At 50.3% G+C, this 13,070-nt stretch overlaps 1 protein-coding gene across 2 annotated transcripts in view; it reads left to right on the top strand.

The window, feature by feature from the left end:
• Positions 1-493: 493 nt before the first annotated feature.
• Positions 494-13,070, top strand: part of LOC147113329 (ectonucleoside triphosphate diphosphohydrolase 4-like) — a 97,907-nt gene continuing 85,330 nt past the window's right edge. The window contains exons 1-3 of one of the 2 annotated variants that reach the window (XM_085994262.1): positions 494-776; positions 6,129-6,299; positions 11,588-11,767. In XM_085994262.1, coding sequence (XP_085850388.1) covers positions 6,292-6,299; positions 11,588-11,767 — 188 coding nt within the window. In that variant the 5' untranslated portion in view covers positions 494-776; positions 6,129-6,291. Of the gene's footprint in view, positions 777-6,128; positions 6,300-11,587; positions 11,768-13,070 lie in introns of those variants that run through there. The other variant, XM_085994263.1, reaches the window with a different exon arrangement.

Genomic DNA, 13,070 nt, shown 5'->3' with positions numbered 1-13,070 from the left:
CATGCGCGGTATCTCTTCCAGCAGCAGCGCTGGTGAGCGGCATGCGCGGGACCTTGCGATCGCGGGGCCGCGCACCTTAGGGGGAACACTACCTACAACCCTCCGAGATATCGGCGTTCCTCCAATTCTGGTCTCTTGCGCATCCCTGATTTTAATCGCTCCACCATTGGTGGCCGTGCCTTAAGCTGCCGAAGTCCGAAGCTCTGGAATTCCCTCCCTAAACCTCTCCGCCTCTCTACCTCCTTTAAGACGCTCCTTAAAACCTGCCTCTTTCCTGTCCTAATATCTCCTTACCTGGCTCGGTGTCAAATTTTCTTTGATAACGCTCCTATGAAGCTCCTTGGGACGTTTTACTACGTTAACGGAGCTATATAAATACAAGTTGTTGAAAACGAAATAAGTGGGTCAACGGTTCCAATCTGATGGGGTTTGCAATCCCCCCCAAGTGCACCAGATTGTAAATTCATCACAAACATAAACCAAATTTCAAAATCAAGATCACCAAAGATGCAATGAAAGCAGTGAGGTTAGATTTGATTGACATGGTGGCCCTCCCCCTCTTCTGAACGACAGCGGCCATAGCAACCCTGCTGCCGGAAAGCGGATTTCCAAAGTTGCGCGACGTGTTTTGCGACTGGAGGGCGAGCTGTCACCCTGGTTACGTGGCTGCCGTGTGGCGGCGGCTGGAGCGGAGAGCGGGCTGGTTACCCTGGCAACGGGTGGGGGGGCAGGCCGGGGGCTGCTGGTCATCGATGGTCGGAGCGCGGCCCTGACAGGTCAGTGGGGCGGGACGGGAGGGGAAGGGAAAGGAAGGTGGTGTGGGAGAGGGAATTGGTCGGGGAAGTAGGGGAGGGGGTGTTGATGGGGGGTGTAGGGGTGTTGTTGATGGGGGGGGTAGGGGAGGGGGTGTTGATGGGGGGGGTAGGGGAGGGGGTGTTGATGGGGGGGGTAGGGGAGGGGGTGTTGATGGGGGGGGTAGGGGAGGGGGTGTTGATGGGGGGGGTAGGGGAGGGGGTGTTGATGGGGGGGGTAGGGGAGGGGGTGTTGATGGGGGGGGTAGGGGAGGGGGTGTTGATGGGGGGGGTAGGGGAGGGGTTGTTGATGGGGGGGTAGGGGAGGGGGTGTTGATGGGGGGGGTAGGGGAGGGGGTGTTGATGGGGGGGGTAGGGGAGGGGGTGTTGATGGGGGGGGGTAGGGGAGGGGGTGTTGATGGGGGGGGGTAGGGGAGGGGGTGTTGATGGGGGGGGTAGGGGAGGGGGTGTTGATGGGGGGGGTAGGGGAGGGGGTGTTGATGGGGGGGTAGGGGAGGGGGTGTTGATGGGGGGGGGTAGGGGAGCGGGGTGTTGATGGGGGGGGTAGGGGAGCGGGTGTTGATGGGGGGGGGTAGGGGAGGGGGTGTTGATGGGGGGGGGTAGGGGAGGGGGTGTTGATGGGGGGGGTAGGGGAGGGGGTGTTGATGGGGGGGGGTAGGGGAGGGGGTGTTGATGGGGGGGTAGGGGAGGGGGTGTTGATGGGGGGGTAGGGGAGGGGGGTGTTGGGGGGTAGGGGAGGGGGTGTTGATGGGGGTAGGGGAGGGGGGTGTTGATGGGGGGGGGTAGGGGAGGGGGTGTTGATGGGGGGGGGTAGGGGAGGGGGTGTTGATGGGGGGGGGTAGGGGAGGGGGTGTTGATGGGGGGGGTAGGGGAGGGGGTGTTTGGGGGGGTAGGGGAGGGGGTGTTGATGGGGGTAGGGGAGGGGGTGTTGATGGGGGGGGGTAGGGGAGGGGGTGTTGATGGGGGGGGTAGGGGAGGGGGTGTTGATGGGGGGGGTAGGGGAGGGGGTGTTGATGGGGGGGTAGGGGAGGGGGTGTTGATGGGGGGGGTAGGGGAGGGGGTGTTGATGGGGGGGGTAGGGGAGCGGGTGTTGATGGGGGGGGTAGGGGAGGGGGTGTTGATGGGGGGGGGTAGGGGAGGGGGTGTTGATTGGGGGGGGGTAGGGGAGGGGGTGTTGATGGGGGGGGGTAGGGGAGGGGGTGTTGATGGGGGGGTAGGGGAGGGGGTGTTGGGGGGGTAGGGGAGGGGGGTGTTGATGGGGGTAGGGGAGGGGGTGTTGATGGGGGGGGGTAGGGGAGGGGGTGTTGATGGGGGGGGGTAGGGGAGGGGGTGTTGATGGGGGGGGTAGGGGAGGGGGTGTTGATGGGGGGGGTAGGGGAGGGGGGTGTTGATGGGGGGGGTAGGGGAGGGGGTGTTGATGGGGGGGTTAGTGGAGCGGGTGTTGATGGGGGGGGGTAGGGGAGGGGGTGTTGATGGGGGGGTAGGGGAGGGGGTGTTGATGGGGGGGGTAGGGGAGGGGGTGTTGATGGGGGGGTAGGGGAGGGGGTGTTGATGGGGGGGGTAGGGGAGGGGGTGTTGATGGGGGGGGGTAGGGGAGGGGGTGTTGATGGGGGGGGGGTAGGGGAGGGGGTGTTGATGGGGGGGGGTAGGGGAGGGGGTGTTGATGGGGGGGGGGTAGGGGAGGGGGTGTTGATGGGGGGGGTAGGGGAGGGGGGTGTTGATGGGGGGGGGTAGGGGAGGGGGTGTTGATGGGGGGGGTAGGGGAGGGGGTGTTGATGGGGAGAGGGGGGTAGGGGAGAGGGTTGTTGATGAGGGGAGGGGGAGTAGGGGAGGGGGTGTTGATGAGGGGAGGGGGAGTAGTGGAGGGGGAGTAGGGGAGGGGGTGTTGATGAGGGGGGTAGGGGAGGGGGGTGTTGATGAGGGGGTAGGGGAGGGGGTGTTGATGAGGAGAGGGGGGTAGGGGAGGGGTTGTTGGTGAGGGGAGGGGGAGTAGGGGAGGGGAGGGGGTGTTGATGAGGGGGGTAGGGGAGGGGGTGTTGATGGGGGTAAGGGAGGGGTTGTTGATGAGGAGAGGGGGGTAGGGGAGGGGGAGTAGGGGAGGGGGTGTTGATGAGGGGGGTAGGGGAGGGCGGTGTTGATGAGGGTGTAGGGGAGGGGGTGTTGATGAGGGATAGGGGAGGGGGTGTTGATGAGGGGAGGGAGGGGAGGGGAGGGGGTGTTGATGAGGGGGGTAGGGGAGGGGGTGTTGATGAGGGTGGGGGGGGAGGGGGTGTTGATGAGGGGAGGGTGGGTAGGGGAGGGGGTGTTGATGAGGGGAGGGGGAGTAGGGGAGGGGGGTGTTGATGAGGGGAGGGGGAGTAGGGGAGGGGGGTGTTGATGAGGGGAGGGGGAGTAGGGGAGGGGGTGTTGAGGGGAGGGGGAGTAGGGGAGGGCGGTGTTGATGAGGGGAGGGCGGGTGTTGATGAGGGGCAGGGGTGTTGAGGGGAGGGGGAGTACGGGGAGGGGGTGTAGAGGAGGGGGTGTTGATGAGGGGAGGGGGAGTAGGGGAGGGGAAGGTGGTGAGGGGAGGGGGATGTGGTGGAGGGGAGAGGTGTGGAGGTGGTCAGGGGTGGGGGGAGGAGGGGAGTGGAGGTTGTCGGGAGTGGGGAGGTGGGGAGGAGGGCGGTGAGGGGATGGGAGGAGGGGGGTGAGGGGATGGGAGGAGAGGGTCGGGGGGAGGGGAGGTGGTCAGGGGAGGGGAGATGGGGTAAGATTGGAGGGGACAGATAGAGGGAAGGAAAATCGGAGGGCGAGTATTGGAGGGTAGAATAGAGTGATGGAAGAATGGAGGGAGGTGGAAAGGAAGAAGGGAGGGAAGGGGAGAATGCAGAGATGAGGAATGAATAGTGGGGAAGGGAAGAAGCAGGCCAGGTTACAGCGGAGAGGAGATTGGGGCAGCTCAGCATCATTTTATTTCACCTCGTGTCTGAACAACACACCAATGCTTCCATGATATATTAAATGAAAATAATATTCTATTGAGTGGCTGTCAAACCTTGTTTTGCTTTGTTTGCCAAATACCCTTGAAGACTGTCCCCCTAATGTGTGTGTGTTGAGCACTGTGGTTACAGAATGATCTTGGTGCTGTGCCATTTCTGTGGAACTTTAACCCCAGTCTCCCAGTTCAGAATGTACTGTGGTCATGTTCAAATGCTGATGTGTCAAGTTGTGGTCCATGGTTGAGATTAGAAAGAGGCAGTGTAAGAGAGATTACAAATGGTCCAGTTATTATTTTCTGTTGCAGTACAGTGTATTGATTGTGTAATGTGTTGCACTGGCTCTTATTTCCTGGTTAGAATTGCTGACTGTGGTTCAATAAGCCTGCGGTGATCACGTCACAGTACTTTGCACGTCAGTTGCAAGGGGCCTGCAATGATCTTTGGCATCCACCGTTGCATCTGTTGTCCAGTGGAAGAAATCCACTGAGGACTCGAGTGGGGCAGTGGTTCCACTCACCTCAAGAGACCAGGTTTGAATCTAGCCTGGTGTACTGGGGGGAGTATATACTCAATAGCCCGGATCTTGCAGTGGGTAATGACGGCGAACTGTCAGCGTTGGCCATCATTACCCCTCTGAAACTGACCGTAACCTCAAGATTTAGCGCATGCACAGATAAACGTGGAAATCCTGAAGTTGTTGTCAGTCATTCACTGCTCCACCACAGGCTGCGCTATGGAACTCCCCATAGCCGGAAATCAGTGGAACTGATAAAAACTTGGACTTTTCTGCGCTAATATTGCTGTTAAATACCCCATTAAAAGTTAAGCCTTGTTGGAATAGGTGTAACTGGTATTGACTGCTAAACAACTGTTCTGGCCCTGAAAAACTAATTTTTTATATTAATGGAATGTCCAATTTCTCCATTATGATAAAAATTACAATTTCAATATTTTTTGAAAGTTTGTTCATGATATTTCAGCTTCTACCTTAACCCCATGTGTATGTCCCAATCTTTATTTTGCTCTCTAACATTTTTTAAAAGTGCAGATACTTGGTACTTTTCATTTCCTGGTTTGCTGGCTGTGAGAATCCTTCAACGGGATTGGCTGCTTAGAAAGCTTGGTGATGTCACTGCTGCATCGCGCTAGGAATCCCCCCTCCTATTGACAGCATTAAGAGAAAACTACAGAGGTCGCAAATTATGGGCCATAAAGTTATTCTATGTCTTTGTTTGATAAAGTGAAGAGCATCCAGCTGTTGGCATGTTTTCCTGGGGTCAGTGAGGGTCAGATTGCATCGCTGGTCAGGGCCCCACTGCCAATGATGGAACCACTCTAGAATCCTCCGCCGTCAAGTTTTGGTAATGTGAAGGGTTTAAATTTTTTTTTACAGGAATATTTTATGACTTTTTTCAATTGATATCGGCAGACTTGCAACCACTCCTTGAACTCTGATTCATCTTTACAGATCACTGATGAAATGAAGTTTAAAGGGTTCATTTAGTCCAGACCCACAATTTGTCAGAATGATTCTCAATTCCTGCAAATTGTAAGCTGTTGGCAGTAATATACTCAATTCTAAAATCAGTAATAGATTCGTGAATTGTAGTCTCATTATCATGTTTCTTGATATTTTATGTATTTGTGTGAACAGTGTCCTTTTATTAATTTAATCAGCGTATCTCGGGAGTAAGTAGAACTTGCGCTTCCGTATGCCGCCTGTGCAGGTGCACAACATTAATCTGCCTGGAACTCGGCATAAATCGGCTCTCGCCAAAAATGCCGTAAGGGTGGCTGGAGTAGGGAAGTGAAAGATGTCACACTGGTGCAGCGGGGAAGGCTCTTGTGCATTTGGGCCTGAGGTACGCTAAAGAGCCACAGCAAAGGCAATTTTACCTTGAGGCTGATGCTGAGTGTCCCAGTCCACAGCACCAACATCCTTTTATATTGAGCATAAAATTCACGCACCTCGTTTAAGAATGGGAATCAAGAACACTTTTACAAAACATCCACCCCAATCTCTCCAGTCCATTTTACTAAAAGAGTTGACTTTAGTGAGGCATCGCAATGGGGCATGAAGCAACATAGCTCAGCCATTCAAGGTCCTCTATGTTTCCTGTTGCAATGAATGGGAAGTGGAACCTTGTAAATGTCAGCAACTTAATGACGGATCACTCCACCAGCGCTGCATAGGGCTCGCAGAATTGGTGGAAGGAAAAATAAATGGAGAAACCACGTGACTGTTTTCAGTCTTTCAATCTTTATTGTCACAGATCCAGTACTGTGTGTTCTAACTCACTCTCTCTTTCTCAATGTGTTTTTCTCCCCCATTTATCAGTTAACCTTTGAGCTGTGTGTAGCAAAAGGAAGCAGGTCTGAGCCACACTGTCGGCAGTGTGTACCTATCAACTCGACGATGAGGTGACATTCAGCAGCAAGGAACTTAGAATAGAAGCCGTGTGGTCAAGGTCCTTCCCTCCTACTCGCTGTGCCTTTACCATATGGCTAGGTAAGCAGTGCAATTCCTTCAAAAGTCTTACTGCGTGTTAAATCTTTTCGTACTGCATTTTTCTCAATGATCATTTGACAAATTGAATTTGACAACTAAAAGTCGAATGGATTATTCTGCTTTTTTTTTTCCTTAGTCCAAAGTCACTTATTTTATATCTCGGCCTCGTGCGGGTCTGAGAATGATTAAACTATTTAGAGAGTTTGAAAGAGCAATGTTCTTTAATTGACAGTGCCAGCAGAGATTGGGCCTATACTCGCTGGAGTTTGGAAGCATGAGAGGTGATCTCATTGAAACATATAAGATTCTGAAGGGGATTGACAGGGTAGATGCTGAGAGGTTGTTTCCCCTGGCTGGAGTGTCTAGAACTAGGGGGCATAGTCTCAGGATAGGGGGTTGGCCATTTAAGACTGAGATGAGGAGGAATTTCTTTACTTGGAACGTCGTGAATCTTTGGAATTCTCTACCCCAAAGGGCTGTGGCTGCTGAGTTGTTGAGTACATTCAAGGCTGAGAGAGATTTTTGGACTCTAGGGGAATTGCTGGATATGGAGATTGGGCGGGAAAGTGGAATTGAGGTCAAAGATCAGCCATGATCTTATTGGATGGCGGAGCTTGTGCGAGGGGCCGTATGGCCTACTGCTGCTCCTAATTCTTATGTTTTTTTTATGTAGAATCAGTCATCTAGTGGAACCTCGATAATCTGACATAGTGAAGAGGGGGCGAGGGGGACATCTTGAAGGATAATGAAAATGGGTAGATTGTTTAGATTCCCACAAGTGCAATGGATGAAGCATGGCTACAACGGCTTACCAATACAGTGCAACCCATTCCAATGGCCAGCTGTATACGAATGTTTTCAGCCTCCAGCTACTGCACTGACAAAAGTATCTTGCTTCGATTTGAAAAAGAAATGTAAAGACTTGCATTTACATAGTGTCTCATCATGTCTCGGCAACAACTCTACAAGTGCGTCGTGTACAAGGAATTCTTTTTTGATTACAATGACGGTTATTTTTTAAATTCAGGATATGGGCGCACTGACAAAGCCGGTATTTATCGCCCATCCCAATTGATTGCCTTGAGCGGTTTCAAGGCCTCTTCAGAGGCAGTTCAGAGTCAACCACTTATATAGGCAAATGTGGTATCCATATTTTTGACGATAAGGTCCCACAGACAGTGATGAGAATTGACCTTTTCATTGGCATCGTTGTGTTTGGATGGCAATTCTGAGACAGAAGATGTCACGAAATGCCACTGGGTCATTTTGAGTAAACGGCAAAGTTTACCACTGCTCTCTTGACCTGCCCCAGTGGAAATTGGGAGCACGGGTAGCTGAGATCGTGCTCTGCTGCAACTCTACCCCAAACTGCCAATTGGAAAATACGAGTGAAAATTTAAAGCACCCAGAGTGATACTGCTGAGCTGCTCTTTTTCATGATATGGAATTTTTCTTCCTCTCACCCCCGCACCACCCCCCCCCCCCCCATCGCTTTTCCTCCTTGTTCAACCGTGGCTCAGTGGGTAGCACTCTCGTCTCCGAGTCAGAAGTTTGTGGGTTCAAATCCCACTCCAGAGACTTGAGCACAAAAATCTAGGCTGACACTCCCAGTGCAGTGCTGAGGGAGTGCTACACTGTCGGAGGTGCCGTCTTTCGGATGAGACGTTAAATTGAGGCCCCGTCTGCCCCCTCGGGTGGACGTAAAATATCCCAGGACACTATTTATTTTTGAAGAGGAGCAGGGGAGTTCTCCCCGGTGTCCTGGACAATATTTATCCCTCAATCAACATCACTAAAAACAGATTATCTGGTCATTATCACATTATTGTTTGTGGGAGCTTGCTGTGTGTAAATTGGCTGCCACGTTTCCATTAGAACAGTGACTACATTTCAAAAGTACCTCATTGGCTGAAAAGCGTTTTGGGACATCCTGACATCGTGAAAGGTGCTGTATAAATGCAAGTCTTTCTTTCTGGTCTTTCCGTGCCATGCACCCCCAGCAGCCTGGCTGAGGAAACTATCTTCTGGTCTCGGCTACTGCTTCTTGTGCACCTGTGTTTTGCAGAGATGCAACTGTGACTCGAGGATTGCATGTACAGGAAACTTTGGTTTATCCGGAGGTTAACTGTCCGGAATGCTCGATCAACCGGCAAAAATCAGGAGTCGTTTCGTTAGGTTTTTTTTCTTTTCGTTGCTTTTTTTTCACCAGTCAGGCTCTGCAAGGTCTCACTGAAGCTGTTGCTAAGCTACAGAGACGCTTGCAAGGTACGGCCGACTGTTTAGAAGCAACAGGGTTTGTTGCCAGATACGGGGCTCAAAAGCTCCGTATGTTTCAACATTAGCACTGGTTTGTCCGGCAGTTTTGATGGGACGACGACAGCTCGGTCCCGTTGGTGCCGGATATCACAAAGTTTCCTGTACCTATATAGGCACTTAAACTGTGGATCAGGGTGAAGCTATTTTGGAAGTGTAGCCTTCTGTGTGGGTTTTCCCAGTTGGAACCCATTCCTGTCCATTACCAATTATAATCTTCTCACCTTAGTGTGCTGTTTATTCAGGTCACTGCATTTTACCTCAGTTTTGGGCATTAGATCCTCCCAATATTCTTCTACAGCGAGCTCCAGGAGCATCATGTCTTTGCTTTTGTTGGGGTCCAGTTCTCAGAAGTGTTGACTGGACATGATCTCATACTTTCTCCTTTTCATGTCCTCTTGATAGGTCTCTGTTAAGGACACTTGCAGCAAGACCAATGTGTATTAGATATGAATGTAGGAGGTATGATCAGTAAGTTCGCAGATGACACGAAAATTGGTGGAGTGATAAATAGCGAGGAGGAAGCCTCAGGCTACAGGACGATATAGATGAGTTGGTCAGATGGGCAGAACAGTGGCAAATGGAATTTAACCCTGTAAAGTGTGAGGTGATGCATTTTGGGAGGACTAACAAGGCAAGGGAATACACAATGAATGGTAGGGCCCTAGGAAGGACAGAGGATCAGAGGGACCTTGGTGTGCATGTAAATAGATCCCTGAAGGCAGCAGGACAGGTAGATAAGGTGGTTAAAAAGGCATATGGGATACTTGCCTTCATTAGTCGAGGCATAGAATATAAGAGCAGGGAGGTTATGATGGAGCTGTACAAAATGTTAGTTAGGCCAGAGCTGGAATACTGTGTGCAGTTCTGGTCGCCACACTATAGGAGGAATGTGATTGCATTGGAGAGGGTGCAGAGGAGATTCACCAGGATGTTACCTGGCTGGAGCGCTTCAGCTATGAAGAGAGACTGGACAGGCTGGGGTTGTTTTCCTTAGAGCAGAGAAGGCTGAGGGGGGACCTGATTGAGGTGTACAAAATTATGAGGGGCATAGATAGGGTAGATAGAAAGGAACTTTTCCCCTTAGTAGAGGGGTCAATAACCAGGGGGCATAGTTTCAAGGTAAGGGGCAGGAGGTTTAGAGGGGATTTGAGGAAAAACTTTTTCACCCAGAGAGTGGTTGGAATCTGGAACTCACTGCCTGAAAGGGTGGTAGAGACAGGAACCCTCACAACATTCAAGAAGCATTTAGATGAGCACTTGAAATGCCATAGCATACAAGACTACGGACCAAGTGCTGGAAAATGGGATTAGAATAGACGGGGCTTGATGGCCGGCGCGGACACGATGGGCCGAAGGGCCTCTTTCTGTGCTCTATGACTCTATGTATCGTTGCCTTTCTTTCATTGCATTCCCCAATCACTGGGTATTCAACATCCCAGATATATGAACCTCTCCACCACTTCCAGCTCACCATCTATATCTGCTGTCTTTTGTCATCTTTCAGTGTTATTCGTATGAGCATAATCTTGATTTTTGGAAAGCTGATGTTGTGCCCTCATTTAATCCCTTCAGCATTTAGCTCTTCCCTTAGTTTTGTGGTATGGCGACTTGCTCCAAGAAATTATAGTGTCACATTACTTCTAGTTCAACCATGGTCAAAAGGTTAATGGGGCTAAGGGTGAGCCCCATTGGTAGAGGAATGTCACTGCCTTTGGGTATTCAGGCCTAAAGCTATGTAATCAAATCACGCGTAATTGCCCATACCACTTTTGAACATTGCCTCAGTTGCCAAGAGTTGCACAGTCCCATTAGACATTGCACTAAATCGGAAAAGAATGATAGCGGCTCTCAGCTGGGGCATGGGGCTTAGAATTGGAATGGCAGCTAAGGGTGATAGGAGTCCGAATATTGGGCAACAAGGAGCGAGTGAGTGTCGGACAAACTCCCGAGGAAGGTGACTAATCACAGGTAAACTGCAAAAAAAAGGTCAAGCACAGTGGAATTTCCAAGGTAATCTAGCAAAACGTCAGGCTATCAATCTAACAATACTGCCAACTTTATTCAACCCTGACCAGCTGGCTTCCATAGATGAATTTCACACATTCCCAACAGCACAGATGCTATAGTGTTCCACAGACTGTTGACTGTTTAAGAAGCGGAGTCTTGAAACTCTGTTGCATGCTCCAAACTGTGAGGTATGCATTGAGCTGACACGCTTTCAAACAGCCACGAGTGCCTTCAGTAAATAAAAGTTATAAAATTATGTAGGATTCGATATTAAGAATTTACCCAAGAAAAAATGGTGGCAAATCACAGCCATGGGTTCACTAGAGCTGTGGCTCAGTGGGCAGCACTCTCTCACCTCTGGGTCAGAAGGCCGTGGGTTCAAGTCCCACTCCAGAGACTTGAGCACATAATCGAGGCTGGCACTTGCAGTGCAGTACTAAGGGAACGCTGCACTGTTGGAGATGCAGTCTTTCAGATGAGACATTAAACCGAGGCCCCGTCTGCCCCCTCAGGTGGACGTTAAAGATCCCACGGCACTATTCAAAGAAGAGCAGGGGAGTTCTCCCGGTGCCCTGGCCAACATTTATCCCTCAGCCAATACCTAAAACAGATTATCTGGTCATTTATTTCATTGCTGTTTGTGGGAGCTTGCTGTGCGCAAATTGGCTGCCGCGTTTCCTACATAGAAACATAGAAGATAGGAGCAGGAGTAGGCCATTCGGCCCCTCGAGCCTGCTCCGCCATTCAATGAGATCATGGCTGATCATCCAAACTCAGTACCCTCAGTACATTACAACAGTGGCTACACTTCAAAAGTATTTCATTGGTTGCAAAGTCCTGAGGTCGTGCAAGGTGCTACACGAAGGCAAGTCTTGCTTTCCTTTTTCGCTGTGCCACACCATTTTATTTCTTGCTGTGTTTTTTTTTTAAAAGGATTTAAACATTGCCATTTAATTTTCTTTCAGAGTTTGTTTTTCCTGTTTGTTTCCTGCATCGTGGCACTTCAGTCTGTCCCCCATAAACACCACAGCCCGGCAGAAATTGGCGTTTGCAGGTGTCCTCTTCACGTTCTGTCTACTGTTCGTTCTTATTTTTATGGAATATCAGCGTTGGAGACCACAACTCCGGGACAAAGAGCTGGAAAAGTAAGTAGAACTGAAGAATAGCTCCAATGTCATGAGGTGACTCTATAAGGCTAGATATTACTGCTGACAACAGCAGGCCAATACTTAACACATTTGTTTGATGTTCCTCTGTCCATTTTTTTTTTAGTGGAGGTGGTAACCCATTTATGAATGCTTCTGTTAAAATAATAGACCACAAAATCTTGTATATGTGTGCTAAACATTTGCCCGCTGTTATCGCCAACAGTAATTGCTAGCCTATAGAATTTTCGGACTTCATTTGCCTGCCCCGGGAGTAAACATTGATAAAGGTTGGGAGAGCTGCACACGAGGCTGCACTGTCTAGGGATGGTACAAGCATCAATGGGCCTGATGGTCTTTTTCACCCTTTTTGTATGTTTGTATCTGCAAAACTTGATGGTAACAGTGCCAAAGCAGTACTGTTACTCTGTTTTTAGTAAAACAATTCGGCCTTACTGACATGGATTGTTTGTTGAGAAATTTGAGTTCTCTAATACCAGAGCGCTGTACTGATGGTTACAGATCTGTTGCAAGTAGTGGGAGCGATCTAAACTGATGAATCACACAATGATAAAATGTATTTGCTTAAACGCAGTTTTTCCCTCATGGCGTGTGTGTTTTTTATCAGTAGGTTGAGTGACGCTGGTGACAACATGGCACTGGGTGTATAGTGTACACTTTAATAAGTCACAGTCAAATCAAAAACAAATAGTGATAGAAAAGGTGTGACTGCTAAGATATGAAATAATACAAAGAATTTGCTGGAATTACACAGCCGGTCAGGCAGCCCTCGGAAGGGAAAGGTAGTTTAACGCTTCAGAAGGTATCCCTTCATCGGCACAGTCAGGTAGCAGAGTCCTTCTTATAAGACTGACCAAAGCAGAGAGGGGAGATGGTGGAGGCCAGGAGTACAGATATAGGCTAACTGCTTTCACAGAGAGGTGTAAATAATGGGTTAAATAGAATTTAAATTAATACAAATATAAAGAATACTAGTTGATATCTCGTGGTGCTGTGCACAAGGAGTCAAGACTATGTGTAGTCCCCATCAACATCCTGGGGGTCACCATTGACCAGAAACTTAACTGGACCAGCCACATAAATACTGTGGCAACAAGAGCAGGTCAGAGGCTGGGTGTTCTGCGGCGAGTGTCTCACCTTCTGACTCCCCAAAGCCTTTCCACCACCTACAAGGCACAAGTCAGGAGTGTGATGGAATACTCTCCACTTGCCTGGATGAGTGCAGCTCCAACAACACTCAAGAAGCTTGACACCATCCAGGAAAAAGCAACCCGCTTGATTG

Source organism: Somniosus microcephalus, chromosome 8 (assembly GCF_052327205.1).
Source record: "Somniosus microcephalus isolate GS21.2 chromosome 8, FLI_Smic_1.0, whole genome shotgun sequence".
In the NCBI taxonomy this organism is placed as follows: Eukaryota; Metazoa; Chordata; class Chondrichthyes; order Squaliformes; family Somniosidae; genus Somniosus; species Somniosus microcephalus.
Note: the sequence above shows the minus strand (reverse complement) of the source record. Positions and strands in the feature narration are given on the sequence as shown.